The sequence below is a fragment of the Myotis nattereri genome (assembly GCF_964212035.1).
Source record: "Myotis nattereri genome assembly, chromosome: 3".
NCBI lineage: Eukaryota > Metazoa > Chordata > Mammalia > Chiroptera > Vespertilionidae > Myotis > Myotis nattereri.
This window is the reverse complement of record NC_138077.1, coordinates 193,616,756-193,635,188: the sequence shown is the minus strand read 5'-3', so window position 1 is coordinate 193,635,188 and position 18,433 is coordinate 193,616,756. Positions and strand designations below refer to the sequence as shown.

General features: G+C 43.3%; 1 protein-coding gene across 1 annotated transcript in view; it reads right to left on the bottom strand.

The window, feature by feature from the left end:
* KIAA0319L (KIAA0319 like) overlaps positions 1 to 18,433 on the bottom strand; it is a 114,648-nt gene that overhangs the window by 19,994 nt on the left and 76,221 nt on the right. Inside the window, exons 6-12 of the mRNA XM_081086305.1 lie at positions 17,939 to 18,036; positions 11,583 to 11,670; positions 8,161 to 8,253; positions 6,295 to 6,427; positions 2,952 to 3,180; positions 758 to 881; positions 19 to 151 (exon numbers count right to left, since the gene is read on the bottom strand). Of these exons, the coding sequence (XP_080942431.1) occupies positions 19 to 151; positions 758 to 881; positions 2,952 to 3,180; positions 6,295 to 6,427; positions 8,161 to 8,253; positions 11,583 to 11,670; positions 17,939 to 18,036 (898 nt within the window). The remainder of the gene's footprint in view (positions 1 to 18; positions 152 to 757; positions 882 to 2,951; positions 3,181 to 6,294; positions 6,428 to 8,160; positions 8,254 to 11,582; positions 11,671 to 17,938; positions 18,037 to 18,433) is intronic.

The following is an 18,433-nucleotide window of genomic DNA, read 5'->3' as shown; positions in this document are numbered from 1 at the left end:
CTTTGTGTCAATACTCACTGTGTTTTTTCCCAGAGATACGAGATAATTTTCTGATCATCTGAGCTTTTGCTACCATCCAAGGTTGTGCTATCCATGGGAAGGGTCAGCTCTTTATCTGGGCCTGCATCTGCCTGTGGCGGCTTGTTGTTTTCTAGAAGACAGAGATATACGGGTCAAAAGCAGGCAGTGCAGTTGGGAAAGGAGAGGATCCATTGGGACATATATTCTGGAAGCCATGAAGGCTCTGCCTCTCTGCCCAGAGAACGGTCAGATACTGTAGGACAGATATGTACTGGGGTATGATCAGGAAACTCACAATGCAGAATGGAACACTCCTGAAAGAACGTGGCAGAACCTACTGAAGTTACAATGCCGTGCTAAATGGGAAATATAATGCTCCAGGAGTTCAAAGGAAAGGGTCTGAGTGATACAACAGGGCTTTCTTAAGGAAGTAGGCTTGAAGCTGGTCCTTAAAAGACACATGATAGGATTTGGGATGGCAGAGACTCAACCTTTTATGTCCCCTTGAAGGCAATTAACTAGCCCAGGGCAAGGGCTAAGCTGAGGCTGTAACTACTCTTTCTCTCTAGCTAGGGGATGAACAACAGAAGTTACTGGGACAATAGAAGCTGCCAGGGGCTCCCTGGATTGGCGCCTCCTACTGCTCCCTCATACACCTCAGAATCCAAACCCTCTTCTCCCCAAGGTTAAAGGGACCAGCCAATAGAAGAGCCTGCACCTCCAGGTTGGAACTTACCAGGCTGCACAATAACAGTCACTTGAGCGGTGGCCTGCTGTCCTATTGTGTCGGTCACTGTTAGCTGGTAGGTGTAGTCTCCTTCTTGCATGGCAGAGAGCTGCAGGACTGGTGTTCTAACGCCCTGGATATAGAAACACAGACCATGGAAAAGCAGCCTCCCAGAATCACATCATATGCTAAGTCCTGTTTGGGTCTAAGAGACTTACCCAGTTTTCTAAACCTATTGGTACTAAGCTACTACCTCCTAGAATTCAGCAAAATTAGTGAATGCTGGATCAGACGCTATGGGACATCTTGTTAAAAAGTTTCTCCCCTAAAGGGAACAACCCTCCCTGACACAGCAGCAGTTTCAAATAAAATCAGAGCCCTCACAAGGGAGGGGAATATAGGGAAATGTACAAAGATAACCAAGATCACCCTCTAAGACCCAAGGCAGAAAGAAGACCATCTATACTAATAATAGAGGAATATGTAAATTGTCCAGGATGCCATCACAGTGACAGTAACGACCAAACAGCAGGCTGTATGGGGTGACCAGGCCAGCAGCGGATTAGTGAGGGATGACCAAATGACTAAATAGCAGGCTGCGTGGGGCGACCAGGCCAGCAGGGGGGGGCAGTTGGGGGCGACCAGGCCAGCAGGGGAGGGCAGTTGGGAGCATTGAGCCAGCAGGGGAGGGCAGTTGGGGGCAATCAGACCTGCAGGGGAGGGCAGTTGGGGGCGATTGAGCCAGCAGGGGAGGGCAGTTTGGGGTGATTGGGCCAGCAGGGGAGGGCAGTTGGGGGTGATTGGGCCAGCAGGGGAGCAGTTAGGGGGCGATCAGGCTGGCAGGCAGAAGCGGTTAGGGGCAATCAGGCAGGCAGGCAGGCAAGTGGTTAGGAGCCAGCAGTCCCAGATTGTGAGAGGGATGTCCAACTGCTGGTTTAGAATATCCCCCAAGGGGTCCCGGATTGGAGAGGGTGCAGGCCGGGCTAAGGGACACCCCCTGCCCCCGTGCACGAATTTCGTGCACAGGGCCTCTAGTGAATATATAACACAATTTTTAAAAGTGTTCTTCCTACAAAGGCTGCACAGTGATCCTAATGAAGTGCTCAATAAAACATGGCAGCCATTCCAGATGCTATGTAATGCTACGCTGACCCTTACAGATTTGTGCAGATTCTGCAGCAACAGAGAAACCCAACACAATACTTAAACTAAACCCAGGTGAAATGTGAGCTTTAAGTCTACCAGACCTGAGGCCCTGAACCTAACTGTCCCCTATACCTGGGCTCCTGAGCATTAAAGAGAAAAAACCAACATGATATAGAAAAATGTTAGTTACATGCAAACAAGTGGTTAGAATAAGACGGAACTTGGAGACATTGTAGAAAAATAGGTCTACGCATTTTTTTCACGTACTAGGCAAAGTACCGAAAATTAGGTACAGCGGTATAGCGGCAGATTCAGAAATTACCAAAAAATCGGTACAGCGGTCTGGTAGAGTTAAGTCATGCCTCAAATGTAGAAACATAGACTCCTGAGTGTCACAAGGAACATTACATATAAGTTAGAACAAACTCCAATGCAGGAACTTTAGAACAGTGGGAAAACCTGACAGCCTCTTACAGACAGTTTGTTTGGCCTATATGTCCTAAAAGTTGTAAACTTTCACATAAAGGTCTATATTTATGTTTTCCTGATAATAATGGGACCATACTTCCATCTGGCCACAGCCAGCTGGGCCTGAGAAGCAGCTGGCCCCTTTAGTCAGGGATTAAGTTCTCTGGTTCACCACAACCCCATCCAGTTTTCTTTACTTACTTATGTTACCTGTGTGGTGACAGATCTAGTCTCTTATTAAATATCTGCAGAGAAGAGCTCACCACCTAGTAGGGCAATCTACTCCAATTTGTAAGATTCACACCCATGCAGCTTCTAAATAGTTTGACTCTCTAGAATTATCCTAGAGCAGCTACCATTTCTCATCCAGTCTTTTCCCCTGATACTAAACATTTAAGGTAAAGGTTTTTGATCGTATGTTAATTAAAGGCTCCTTAAACTTTCTGGATTTAAAAAGAAATTCAAATATTCTATGCACAAATTTGACTTTGGTCATTAAAATACAGCAAGAACAAGCCTTGGATAGGTGAACCAGTCCAGTAGCTTCAATTCCCCTGGGCAAGAAAAGACAGAAACTCTTCCCTCCTACCTGCATCTCCACCACTTTCCCTTTGCTGCTGGGGCTGAGTGACCACTCATAGCTGGTGATGCCATGGTCATCAGTGCTCTGGTTCCCAAAGAGCGTGATGGAGTTTTGGGGCAGGGTGATTACTTGGTTGGGGCCTGCATTGGCCACAGGGGGGTAATCCACAGCTTTGTTCACTGTCAGGCTTGCAGTGGTCGAGTTGGTAGCTCCATCTGAGTCTACTACAGTCAAACTATTAGGGCAGAGAGAGGAGTGCAATCAGGAATGGCTTTCAGTAAAGAAGAAGAAACATAAGACGACTGAAAATCAAGAATAAGAAATACCAAAGTGGAAGGGTTACTAATTAGTAACCAATTCTTACCATTCCTCTTAGAAAGGTAGAGTAATACTAGAAGCTAACACTGACTAAGGGTTCACTGTATACCAGGCACTGTTCCAAGTGGTTTACAACTCACTAAACAACAGCTCTATAAAGTCCTATCTTCATTTTACTCCTTACACATATGAAGGTCTAAGGCAGAGAGAGGTCAAGTAACTCGCCCACGCTTGAAAGTAGTGGAGTTAGGACCTGAGTCCAGGCAGTGTGTCTCCAGCGCTGTTTTGCTCTGCTGCCTACATGTATCTGTGTGCTGGGACCGTACAAGCACTGTCTGATCTAGCCCTCACAGCTATTATCAATCTCAATTTACAAGTCTCTTAGAGAGGCTAAGTAACCTGCCCAGCACCCCATTCTGAGCCAAGATGCAAGCCCAGTTCTCTGACTCCCAAGCCTAGAAACCAAGTCTTAAGAGAGTCTCTGGTCCCTATTCCTATGGGGTACAGAGACACTACATTAACTAGTGCTCTGACTGCAACAAGCTCTCCTCCCCACCATCCTTTTTGGCTATGTACACTCACAGGAATGGACATCCTGAGCAGACAGCCTCTGGGATGGACTAAGAGGGCTGGCTGTGGTAAGACAGGAGCCCAAGATGGAAATGAATTCTCCTATGCAACAGTCTCACGGTTTGTGCCAGTGTGAAACAGGATTTGAAAGAGAAAAATAATGTTCATTTATAAGAACAGGGCATTTACCAAAATGATGCCTTCCAGCTGAACAGCCTAAAGCTGCTCTTACCACCTCAAAATGTGAGCATAAGCAAGGAGGTTTGGGCTCCTTCCATTTTGCTGACAGAAAGATAAAAAGCATAAAAAAGACATGTCACTTGTTTAAATCTCACCAGCAGCCACAGATAGAGCCAGGCATCTGTGGGGTTTTTTCCCCACAGCCTCACCTTTTCCTATGGTCTGAAGGGGATTTTTGGTATTACAGCCTTGAGAAAGAGTACAAAAACCTCAGATACATACTAGTAGACATGCAAATCAACAAACATCAGAAGAAAAATCCACAGAAGTTTCCTTTTTTTTTTTTCCAGTTATCCTACTGTTTTCAGTTTTTTTGTTTTTTACATACACTATTTGTCTCCTATTTCAGAATAAAAGCAAGTTATAGATGGGTGGCAAAATAGAAGCTGCCCATTACTGACTTTCACCTCGGTCATTGGCTTACATGCAAGAATCCTGGAAACAAATAGCAGCTGACCACAGTGCTGGGAAAAAGGATACTGCCGTGTACTGCCATGTAGAAGCACGGTAGAGAAATGAGTGGAATCAGATTGGGCCTTAATGCTAATCAAACTCAACCCTGTCAGTTCATAGATTGAGGTTTAGAAAAAAAGAATAGATCCCTAATACCCTATCCATCTGAAACACTGTTTTTAACCTTGGTTAAAAGCTCAGACTGCTTTTGTGACCTTGGGCAAGTTACTTAACCTCTTGGTACCTAAATTTTCTAATCTATAAAATAAGAGTAATTATAATATTTTTTATAAGGTTTAAATGGCCTTCTACTTGCAAAGAGCTCAGAACAGTACTAAACACATAGTAAGTGTTCAAAAACCAGTAGTTATTTTTCAAAACATCAACCTAGCCCAGATTAAATCCCATAAATGTTAAAATTCCTATATTAGAAATCTAAGAGAAATCAATTCACTTTCCCATTTTAAGCCAATGAAAAGGCTTCAACCTTGTTAAATGGCAACCACCTTTCATTCTCCTGAAGTCTTGAGTCAGTGACAGTGATGCTAAGTCAGAACCTGCATATGCATTTATATTGTAGGTGTTGTGCTACAATATTCATCACTATGTCTCTGGTAGTGTCTAAAACTTGATTAATATCAGATCTGGTGGGGGACACAAACACCCAAGAATAAGCTGTTGCACCGTGGTAGACGCCACATAAGGGCACTGAGTGCAACCTTCTCTCCTCTCTGGAGGAATCCAAGAGAGCCTCACAGAAAACTGTAGGTCCCTAAGGATAGGCAGAACTCCAACAGACTGAGAAAAGCATTCTAGGAAGCAAACAAAATACATATGGGTCAAGTCAAGGAACAGAGTAGAATGAGCCCTGACATGGGGGTTAGAAAATCTGCAATTCAGTGCAGTTTAGTAAATACACTGAGCCTCATTTCTCTCAGATATAAAATGAGAACAATATCATGTACATATGGTGTTTGGATGATACAGTACTTTGTAACATACAAGGAATTGTGCAAATATAAGGAGGATTACTCTAGAGTCAGCCTCACACACTTATTAATCATATTCTAGAATGTTGAAACTAGTTCCCAAAAGGACTGTCTTTGAATAAAATTCTCCAAAAAGCCCTAAATAAAGATCCTACAACTCATATTCAAATAAACCACAAAAAGTGTCAAAAGTATCGACCTATTAACCAGGAGGTCATGGTTCGATTCCTGGTCAGGGCACATGCTCAGGTTGCAGGCTCCATCCCCAGTGTGGGGCCTGCAGGAGGCAGTCAATCAATGATCCTCTCACATCATTGATGTTTCTATCTCCCTCGTTCTTCCTCTCTGAAATCAATAAAAAAATATATTTTTAAAAAGTAAAGGTTTTGAGAGATAAATTGAAGAAGAATTTCCCATAGGGAAAAGACAAGATGATAGTAGGTTCATGCTAGATTATTCCTGAGAAAAGGCAAAGAAAGACGGGTCCTTTCACTTAATGACAGAAATCCTAAAAATGTCTGGAGAACTGCCAGATAAGACTTTGAATAGGACTAACTGTGGTGGATCCTAATCTATTATGCAAGGGCTTTTGCCCTAAAAAGTTATTTGTGTTGTGACCACAATTTACTTCAGGGCTCAAAGAATCAATGGAACCACAGGCTATATTTTCAACCACTCTACAATTAAATTGGTATCTGTCAGAGTTACTCCTATAAGAATGTAGAACCCATATAAGGAAAATAAAGGCCAATGGTAAACTTGAAGGATCCTAAATTTACCTGAAAGTGTAGTTCCCAGGGACGAGCTTACTTAGTTTTAATATGGCTGTATCTTCAGAAATCTTCTCTTCTCTCAGAGGTCCCTTTAGTTCTTCCCAATGGTACCTGACGATTTTATCATCATCAGTGCTTTCTTGATCATAAAGAAACATCGGTTACAACATGAGAGCGCCTGGTCTCAGCACTTACTCAGTTTCACAAACCAGGGCAACTACCTATAGAGATTTGAGGCTAGGGAAACTTCATGAAATTAGAGGCTATCTCTCCAGATTATTTCTTCCCTATGAATATTGGGTCATTCTGTCTCTCTATGACTATTCCACTGCATAGTTTTCCAAGGACTCCAACACAGGCAACTCTGGTTAAAAAGTTACTGAATAAGAAAAGGAAAATAAAAAATTCTTAAATGCATGAAAAGATACTCAATCTCACTTAAAGGAAATGCAAATTTAAATTTCACTTGAGATACCATTTTTAAACCTATCAGATTGGTAAAGACCAAAGTTTCATGACACATAAATGGGTAAAGGTGTGGAGAAAGAGGAACTTTCTTAAGTCATGGTGGAAGCATAAATTGATACAACCACTGTAAAGAGCAATTTGGCAAAATTTACCCTTTTCCCTGCATTCCTCTTCTAGGAATTTATCCTACAGATATCCTTACATATGTGTTCATCATCATACTTACAAGATTATTCACAGTAACATTATTTGTAATAGTGAAAGACCAGAAATAATCTAAATGGTCATCAGTAGAGATTGACTGAAAATAAGTATATATTCAAACAATGAAATTGTACATCCATATTATGGAAGGCTATGTAATCGTTAAAAGAAAAAAAGAATAAAGTATTTCACATATTGATTCAGAAAAATTATCCAAAATATAGAAACAGGCATTGTACATAAGAGTGTACATACTGTTTTATCATAAAGACTGTATATGCATCTTCTTATCTATGCATAAGATATCTTTGGAAAGATACATAAAAGAATACCATTGCTTGTCTGCAGAAAAACTGGATAGTTGGATGACAGGGATGGTAGAGATTCTTTTGCCCTGTACCTTTACATATTATTTAACTTTGACCTATTCAAAAATATAAAATGAAATGGTACTATATGAATCTTTCTACCACTCTCCCAAGTGCCTCTTCCTGTCCTGTCTCTTACCTCTTGGCCTGCGATTCTTCTAGCCTCCTCTTGTCAGAACTATCTACATGAAATGTCTAACACTGCTAGAGAGTCCTCTGCTAAAGCAGTGGCTACCTCTGCCAAAATAGTCAGGGTAACAGGGCCTTTATGGGTTTCAAGAGAAGCCAAGCAAATATTGGTGAGATGATAGGCCTGAAACCTCCTACACACACATAGCCAGGATCAATGGCAAAGACCCAGAGATCCTCTCCTGTCCTCTGAAGAGACAATGTTAGTGAGCCAAGCAGGGTTGTGTGAGTCTCTCCAGGAGAAGGCTGACAATCTTGTTAGGCAGTGATGGCTGGATGAGAGCTCCTCAGTTAAGACTCTCAGTTACTCATCTTGCCATGATAGGAAAGAGTTTTGTTTCCATAACCGAGAATGGCAACTCCATCTAAGAAAATTTGAAAACCAGAAAATTTCAACTAAAATAATGCTAAATGCATGCATAATCCCACTTTCTTACCATCTCAGAATAGAAATGTTACTTCAAAGAAGCCACATGGGGGTTTTAAATAGGGTCTGTCTGGTTTTTACTTCCTTATCAGTTGCTTAAGATGGTTGGTCTTCCCATATTGTGGTCAAGAAGCCTAAGCAGAATGCTGGTCCAAATCTTTGACCAGAGTATCCAGTGAATGCTGTTCTAAAACATTGTGCCCAGTAAATACTCACGGCTGCCATCAATGACTGTAGAAGTGGTTGGCAGAGAAATCTCCTGGAACTGTGGTGATACAATGGCAACAGGAGGCTGATTTTTACGGGGCTCTGCAAGAAAATGACCCAGAAGGAATTAAAAGAGGGGCTTTGTAAATTATAAGAAGAGCAGGCCACCTCTGGGTGGATTATAAATGTTTCCAATACCTAATGTGCATCTGAAGCATCGCCAAATGTATGTCACAAGGTTGGCATTCTAACATAAGACACCCAGGAGTGTTTAAGCCTCTTGCAAGCCTGACTTTTCTTAAGACCACGTCCTGTGCATTCTTTCAATGCTCATGTGCTACCTAGTTTGTGAAAAGTACTAAAGTAGCAAGTGACTGCTTTCAGGCAAGCTGACCAGAGGTGGACAACCAATAAAATGTGTGCAACAAAGGCATTGGAAAGCAAACTATCCCTGCCACAACTCTGCTGAAAAGATGAGTAATTTCTCAACCACCTGGGAGCTGACTGTGTGGGAGGTGAGTAGGCCGGAGTGTTAGAAAGGTCACCAACCACTCACTCTAGCCCACCTGAATGACTGAGAGCCCAGTGGCCTTTTCATTGAGAAATGATCAAATGGTCTTTATGCTAAACACATTTTTAAGAAAGAGCAAGTATTACCTTGGCTATAAAATCAAAGGAATTAAAAGAAAATCTAGGAGAAACTAAGATGGCGGCATAGATAAACACCGGGAAATAGTCGCCTCCCACAGCAATTGAAAATTATCCCAAAGGACGGAGCAAACATCGTCCAGAAAAACAGGAAGGCTGGCTGAGTGTAATTTCTACAACTAGAAGAAAAGAAAAGCACGCTGAGAGCCAGAGGAGCTGCGGAGGCTGAGTGCAGAGGTACGGCGGCGGCTCGCGCGCGCGGAAAGGGGGTGGCACCTGAGGACGCGGCTGTCTTTTTGAATCACAAGCTCCCGACTGCTCTGATCTCCGGTTCTGGGAAGTCTCTGGGGACCCAGGACTCATACGGGGAGAGGCTGCTCTGTCAGACGGCAGCAGGCGAACTTGAGGGCGGATCTCCCTCAGAGGTGCTTGCAGCCGTTACCTGGACACTGAGACGCGCGACTCCGGGCGCGGAGAATCAGCCATAGCGTCTTTCTCCGTCCTTTGACTCCCTGAGACCCCGCCCCACCCAGGCTGCAGCAGAGGCTTTTGCATGTGAATGTACCTAACTATAGCCCAGCCAAGCAGACCCGGAACTTCCAAGAGAAGGCCCAAGGCCCCGCAGTGGCTTGCATTGCTTCACAGCTGAGCCTCTTCGTGGCCCCGGCTGTGAGGCCTCAGGCAGGGGCTGAATTAGCCCCTCCTTAGATCCAGGAGCCACTGTACCCAGTGGTCAGAGGGGGACCATTCTCCCACTTCAGACACAGCTGCTTCCCACAGCCAATTGGCCTGGAGGTCAATTCCTCCCAGTGATCCTACATCAACCAAGGCACCAAGAGTGCACCAAGAGTGTCCACCCCAGGTAACTGGGGAGGCTGAGCCACTGGGCCCTACAGGACACCTGGCGCGCAGGGCCACTCTATCAACACAGGGAAGCAGCCAAAATGCGGAGACAAAGAAACAGGTCACAATTGTCAGAAACGGAGGAGGACAGACGACTGGATATAGAGTTCAAGGCCACGTTTATAAGGTTTGTCAAGAATTTTATGGAAACCGCCGATAAATTTAATGAATCCCTCAAGGAGTATAGTGAGACCATGGAGGACATGAAAAAGGACCAACTAGAAATTAAGCATACACTGACTGAAATAAAGAATACTTTACAGAGATCCAACAGCAGACAAGAGGATCCCAAGAATCAAGTCAAAGATTTGAAATGCAAAGAAACAAAAAATACCCAACCGAAAAAGAAAAAAGAAAAGAGATTCAAAAAATATGAAGATAGTGTAAGGAACCTCTGGGACAACTTCAAGCGTACCAACATCAGAATTATAGGGGTACCAGAAGGAGAGAGAGGGCAAGATATTGAAAACCTTTTTGAAGAAATAATGACAGAAAACTTCCCCCACCTGGTGAAAGAAATGGACCTACAAGTCCAGGAAGCGCAGAGAACCCCAAACAAAAGGAATCCAAAGAGGACCACACCAAGACACATCATAATTAAAATGCCAAGAGCAAAAGATAAAGAGAGAATCTTAAAAGCAGCAAGAGAAAGACAGTCAGTTACCTACAAGGGAGTACCCATCCGACTGTCAGCTGATTTCTCAACAGAAACCATGCAGGCCAGAAGAGAGTGGCAAGAAATATTCAAAGAGATGAATAGCAAGAACCTGCAACCAAGATTACTTTATCCAGCAAAGCTATCATTCAGAATGGAAGGTCAGATAAAGAGCTTCACGGATAAGAAAAAGCTAAAGGAGTTCATCACCACCAAACCAGCATTATATGAAATGCTGAAAGGTATTCTTTAAGAAGAGGAAGAAGAAAAAGGAACTCTTACCATTTGCCACAGCATGGATGGAACTGGAGAGTGGATAAATACCACAAGATCTCACTTATTTGTGGAATATAATGAACAACATAAACTGATGAACAAGGACTGATCCAGAGACGGAGAGGCACTGATTGGACTGTCGGGCCTTGGAGGGAAGGTAGGGGAGGGTGGGGGCAAGAGGGAAGGATCAAACAAAGGACTTATATGCAAGCATATAGGCCTAACCAATGGACACGGACAACGGGGGGGTGAGGGGATGAGCGGGGGGGGGGGGGGGTAGAGGGTACACATATGTAATATCTTAATCAATAAAAAAAAAAAAAAAGAAAGAAAATCTATTACTAACAAAGACAGAGAATAGTATTAAGAATTTGTGCCAATGTCTGGACCACTTTGCCAATTTCCCCCAAATATCTCTGAAAATGCAAAACAAGATACCTTGCTATCACACTGTAATCTACTGATCACTTAAAAAGAATAATGGAATTTGGTGTCCAACGTGAAGGAGAAATGGCAGGGATTCTGTGAGGAAGACTGTGTACAAACACCCACATTTCTGGAAAGAGATCAGAAAGGGCCAGCGACTTGGCTGGTTCTCCTACATACTTTTCCTAGGTTCCTGGCTTTCTTGTATCTCTTAATTACCACACATGGTCCTCTCTCAGCATGGCCCGCTGGAGAAGCAGTTCTCAGGCAGACGGGCTATGCTCAGTGCCATACCGCACTGTAGGTCATGTGGCTAACATTTCCCTGCCCAGCGAAGTGTTCCAACTAAAACCAAAGTATATACTTTGCCACCCTATATCTTTTTCTACATTGAATTAGGAATTGCCCAATAAATGTATTTTTTAAAAAGAATGGAAATTAAAATCCCCTAAAATCAAATCTCCCTCTCCTTGGGAATCCTCAGAGGGAGCAATGGAGGCACAGTCAGGGCTGAGAAACATACCTGGCTTTACCGTCACGTTCACACAGCCTTCCCCATGGGAATTCTGACCATCTACAATCACTCTGAATTCATATAGGCCTTGAGTGAGCTGCAAAAAGGACAGAAAATCTTATGGTCAACCATAAAGAGGAGCAATTATACTTAAAATCACACATATGTGAACTTTCCCCTGGTGATTCTTGCACTGTCTTCTTGCACTGTTTTCAAAATGGAGAAAGTAAACTAACCAAAGAGATGAAACTAAACTAAAAGAACTATAAACTAAAAAACCATAGCCTTTAATGTGAATCTTATTACTAGCTGACTCTGGAACAACAGAAGGGATTTCAATATCTCTGTACTCCCATTTTCTTTTAAGAAAAACATTAAGGGCCCTACCATCCCGCTTCTCAGCGTTATGAAATTAAAACAATCATCTCTGCAAAGAAAAACATTTTGTAAAAATACCAAATAGCTCCCAAATATCTGACTATTTTTTCCTACTGACTTTCGCTAACTGTATAAACATAATATAAAAGAAAAAATAACCACCCAAATCCCACTGTTCTAACACATCAATTAATCCTATATCTCTTATTTCCTCCCAATCCTTAACCGCACAAAACAATAGTTTTAAACAGTCCATCCAATTCAACAAACATTTACTGAGAACCAATTATGTACCAGTTATTGTCCTAGGCCTGGGATTTGGAGATAAATAAGATCCCTGCCTTCAAGGAGCTTGTATATCAATGGTATTCAGAGTCTAGCTAAAAATCAAAGTGTGAATCAAACGTTTTATTGTTCTTTCTTCCATTCATTTAGCATAAACACTTTTCCCATTATAATAGTCTTTTTAATAGTCACTTTAATGGCTGCAAAGAAGTATATGAATAAATGTGCCATAATTCACATAAGCATTCCACATTGTTGGCTATTTGAATTGTTTCCAAATTTTTACTATTACTAGAGGCCTGGTGCACAAAAATTTGTGCACTCGGGGGGGAGGGGGGGTCCCTCAGCCCGGCCTGTGCCCTCTCACAGTCTGGGACCCCCTCGGGAGATAACGACCTGCTGGCTTAGGCCTGCTCCCGGGTGGCAGAGGGCAGGCCCAATCCCTAGGTGCAGCCCCTGGTCGGGCTCAGAGCAGGGCTGATTGGGGAGTTGGGGTGCTGCCCCGTCATGCACAGAGCAGGGCAGATTGGGAGGTTGTGATGCCACCCTCAGTCACGCTCAGGGTAGGGCCGATTAGGGGGTTGGGGCACCGTCCCCTGTCACACTCAGGGCAGGGCCAATGGGGAGGTTATGGCTCTACCCCATCACACAGAGAGCAGGGCCCGTGGGGGGGTGGGGGGAGCTCCCCCCTATCAGGCACAGAGCAGGGCTGCTCAGGGGGTTGGGGCCCCGCCCCCTGTCACACACAGAGCCGCAGGGCGATCAGGGGGTTTGGGCGCTGCCCCCTGTCACGCTGATCCTGGTGCCGGGAGGCATATTACCCTTTTACTATATAGGGTAGAGGCCTGGTGCATGAGTAGGGCCAGCTGGTTTGCCCTGAAGGGTGTCCTGGATCAGGGTGGGGGTCCCCACTGGGGTGCCTGGCCAGTCTGGGTGAGGGGCTGAGGGCTGTTTTCAGGCTGGGGGTGACTGAACTCCCAAATGCTCCTTTTTTCCTTTTTTTTTTTTTTATTCTGGGCCAGCTTTAGCTTGAGGCTTGGCTCCAGCTCTTAGGCCTCCAGCTGAAAGTAGGTTTCTGGCCTTTGCTTATAATGTTGCGAATCTGCAGGCTGAAGTCCGGCGGTATTTGTTACAATGTTTCTTAAACTGCCCGCTCAGAGGCCTGCAGCCGCAGGCGGGGAACGTTGCGATCCTCCTCCGTCACTGAGGCAAGCAAGCCTCATGTTAGTTTCAAGCTGCCTGGCTGCCAGTCGCCATCTTGGCTGACAGTTAATTTGCATATCTCGATGATTAGCCAATGAAAAGAGTATCGGTCGTACGCCAATTACCATGTTTCTCTTTTATTAGTGTAGATAATCTACTAGTAGCCCTGCGCATGAATCCATGCCCTTGCCTCCCTCCTGTAGCTCTCCGCCTGCTGCCCCCGCCCTCCTCCTCCTTCCCTCTCCTCCCCCCTCCCTCATAGCTTGCTGCCCTGTCCCCTCCTGTAGCTCTCCGCAGCCCGCTTGGACCTTGCTGGTCCACCCTCCTGCGTGACACGCTCCGTCGTTATGCCTCAGGGTGTAATGGCTAATTAGCATATTCCTCTCTTATATAGGATTATTATGACATCATTTGGGCAAATAGGTTTTCTTTCTTTTGAATTACCTTCTTTGGGTAAATGCTGACTGACTGCATATAGCGTTTTTTACCACTTCCTTCTTCTTTTTTTTTTTTTTCTCTTCATTTTTTAATTTTTTTTTATTTTTTTTTAAATTAAATCTTTATTTTTCAGATTATTACATTTGTTCCTCTTTTTTCCCCCCATAACTCCCCTCCTCCCAGTTCCCGCCCCACCCTCCGCCCTCACTCCCCACCCACTGTCCTCATCCATAGGTGCACGATTTTTGTCCAGTCTCTTCCCGCATCTCCCACACCCCTTTCCCCCCCAAGAATAGTCAGTCCATTCCCTTTCTATGTCCCTGATTCTATTATAATCACCAGTTCATTCTGTTCATCGGATTATTTATTCACTTGATTCTTAGATTCACTTGTTGATAGATGCATATTTGTTGTTCATAATTTGTATCTTTACCTTTTTCTTCCTCTTCCTCTTCTTAAAGGATACCTTTCAGCATTTCATATAATCCTGGTTTGGTGGTGATGAACTCCTTTAGCTTTTCCTTATCTGTGAAGCTCTTTATCTGACCTTCAATTCTGAACGATAGCTTTGCTGGATAAAGTAATCTTGGTTGTAGGTTCTTGGTATTCATCACTTTGAATATTTCTTGCCACTCCCTTCTGGCCTGCAAAGTTTCTGTTGAGAAATCAGCTGACAGTCGTATGGGTATTCCCTTGTAGGTAACTGAGTTTCTTTCTCTTGCTGTTTTTAAGATTCTCTCTTTATCTTTTGCTCTTGGCATTTTAATTATGATGTGTCTTGGTGTGGTCCTCTTTGGATTCCTTTTGTTTGGGGTTCTCCGCGCTTCTTGGACCTGTAAGTCCATTTCTTTCACCAGGTGAGGGAAGTTTTCTGTCATTATTTCTTCAAATAGGTTTTCAATATCTTGCTCTCTCTCATCTTCTGGCACCCCTATAATTCTGATGTTGGTACGCCTGAAGCTGTCCCAGAGGCTCCTTACACTATCCTCGCATTTTTGGATTCTTTTTTCATTTTGCTTTTCCGGTTGGGTGTTTTTTGCTTCCTCGCATTTCAAATCATTGACTTGATTCTTGCGCTCCTCTGTTCTGCTGTCGGGAGTCTGTATAATATTCTTTATTTCAGTCAGTGTATGCTTAATTTCTAGTTGGTTCCCCAATATAACATCGAGGGTCTCATTAGTTTTCTTGTAGATCTCATTAAGTTTATCGGCGGCTTCTAAACAGTTCTTGAGAGACCTTAAAAGTGTGGTTCTGAATTCTATATCTTCCATTGACAATTTTGTCCTGTTTCTTTGTCTCCGCATTTTGTTATGCTTCCATGATGCACCCCCTAGTGGTCTTTGTTCGTGGTCTTATAGTTAAATCTTGATTGTTGTAGCTAATTCCAGGGAGGGTTTGACCTCCAGGCCAAGTGGCTATGAGAATCAGCTGTGTCAGCAGTGAGAGAACTTCTGTCCTCTAGGGAGGTGCTAATCTGGCGTTTGCCTGAGGCTATCCGGCAAATGCCTCTGTGCAGGGCTTGGGCGGGGCGGGTCGCACAGGATCAACAGGGTGGGCCAGACAGAGCAGTTATGGCGGCTCTCAGTCCTGTCCCCAGGGGCTCTGCCTCTCTGAGTCCCAGCACCCGCTGCAAAGCTCGGAGAGAAAGCTGCACTCGCTCTGACAGAAGGCAGGCAGTCCCGCTCCTCCCGTTTGAGTCTGGGTCCCTAAAGACTCGCCCGGATCTGGAGCTCAGAGTCTGCGACTCCCTCCCGATTGAAAACGCCAACCGCGCCCTCCGCCGCCAGCCCGCTCCGCGCACTCCGCACCTCAGAATTTGACTTCAGCAGTGCGCCTCCTCTGAGTGTCCGTATGCGTTTCTCTTTTCTCCTAGTTGTAGGACTTCCACTCAGCCAGAGTTCCAGTGGTTCTGGGTGATGTCCGTTCCGTCTTTTAGTTTCACTTTTGAAGTAGTTGTTCAAAGCAGCAAACTCCGGTGTTAACCTATGCCGCCATCTTGGTTCTCCCCACTTCCTTCTTTTTGTAATGCTCTCCCTTCCCTGCCCACTCCTCATTTTCTTCAATTTCCTCTTTCCCTTAATGATGGTGTTCCCTAACATTCCAATCACAGACCATTTATTTCTTCATTCTACACTCTCTGGATGATCCCATCTATTACCATGGCTTCAATTGTCATCTATTTGAAGTTGGTGTGTAAATTTATCTCTCTAGCCCAGATCTCCAATCCCTTACCCTTTGTTGGACACCTGCACTCAAATGTTTCACAGATATCTCAAACTCACTCTGTTCAAAAATGAATTAATCGCCGAAACCGGTTTGGCTCAGTGGATAGAGCGTCGGCCTGCGGACTGAAGGGTCCCAGGTTCGATTCCGGTCAAGGGCATGTGCCTGGGTTGCGGGCACATCCCCAGTAGGAGATGTGCAGGAGGCAGCTGATCGATGTTTCTCTCTCATCGATGTTTCTGGCTCTCTATCTCTCTCCCTTCCTCTCTGTAAAAAATCAATAAAATATATTTTAAAAAAAAATGAATTAATCATCTACAAATCTCTTATAAACCTGTTCCTCTTTCTGTGCTCATTTCAGTGAATATCACCATATTCACACCAATATCCATCAACATGCCTAAGTCAAAGGCTAGAATTATCCTAGACTTCTCTTTAATACCTCCACCCAATTAACTGATCATCAAGTCTTATCATCAAGTCAACCTCATAATATTTCTCCAATCCAATCACTTCTCCATTCACACTGCCATCACCTTAGTTTTTAACCATTCATCATAGCACAGTTGTTAAAGGCACTGCGGGGAGGGCTTTAGAGACAGAAAGTTCCTGTTCAAAAGTACCATTTAATAGTTTTGTAAACTTTGACCAAACCACTTTATTTTTCCAATTTTTATTTTACAATTTATAAAACATATATTAATATCTACATCTTGGGGGTGTTATGAATATTAAAATAATTGCATAAAAGTACTGTTTCTAGCATATGGTATGAACTCAATAGTGGTTTTAAATTTTTATTTATTTAGGTTTTTTTTACTCAAGCTATTATCATTTCACACCTACATTTGTCAACAGATTCCTCAATGGTCTCCCTGGTTTGAGTCTTATCTCCTCCAATCTGTGGGTCAGGGTGATCTTTCCAAACTGAAAATATGAACATGTCTTTCTCTTTCTTGAAATCTTTCAAAGGCTCATGTTCCCTCTGGACAAGATTCAAAGTCCTTACAAAGGCTCTGTGCAATCTGGCCTCTGTATCTCCCCAACTTACTTGTGCCACTGCTCTTTTCATACCACAGGGTCTAGTAAGGCTGAACCACATATAATTCTTTTTCCCACATTTTCTGTCTAATATTTGGCCCAGTGGACATATTACCTCCCCTGCTTATAGTATTATCACTCTACCCTTTATCCAGTTAAGTTAGAAACCTTTCATGACCCAACTAGACAAACTCTAAAAAATCTACTTTGACTCTCTAGGGTTTCAACATCCCCTACACTGACCTAGTGAATTCCATGTTATAATTACTTGTCTTCAGTCAGTATCTCTGGCAAATTAACTCACTGGTAACAATGCCTGCCACATAACTAGTGTACAATAAACAGGTGTTAAGGAAGGAAGAAAGAAAAGAAGGAAGGGAGTAAGGAAGGAAGGAAGTTAATTGCTTGACTAAAGAATATGTAAATTCTATGGCTCTTAATAACTACAGTGAGTCTGAAAAAAATGACTGAACCAATTTACAGTCATGTGGCCACAAATAGCTTACCTTATTTCCCAAATTCTAAAATTCTTATGTTACCCTTAAAAGCAGTTGAGCATATATTTGCACTCAAAAGCTATCACCACCATGCTTATACAGTCTTTTCATCATAAATGAAAATTTGAGAATCACATACTAACAAATACTGGATGTCAGTCAGTCAAGATTTTTGAAGGATTCACTTCTGAAACATTATTTCCAACTTAAGTGTTGACAGAAAAAAATTCTATATTATAAACTGTTTTAAATGGTCAACACCTCTAACCCGGTCCTGCAAATAACAGGATACGAATTCACCTTGGATAGTTTGAGGATCTGAGAATGTTTCCCTTCCATTTCTCCACTGTAGTCTTTAGGATGAGTAATCAGCTGCCAGTCGTAGGTGTAGGTTTCTCCTATGGAAGGACAGTTACAAAAATCATCAAAACACACACCTACACAAAAAGAGGGCAGCCACACAGCCTGCCAATAACAAATCTCTTCTAAACCTTGACAAGACCTTAGTTTTTAAGATTTCACTCCAAAACCTATAGGGAAACCAAACATTCTGTTGAAAGAAAGGGTATGTTATGCTAACTCAGCCATAGTCAGGGATTCTTCCACTTTCTCCCAGCAATGCTCAATACTGCCTCATATCCACCCTACTCAGGACCAACCCTCCCCCAAAATACCAGGTTTCTCTTGGTGTGGCATGCCAAAGAAAATGCATGCCCTACCAGCCACTATAGATGAACTCATTGGAAACAAAGGCCATTTTCTTGTAAAATTTCTTTTGCAACAAAGAAAAGCAGT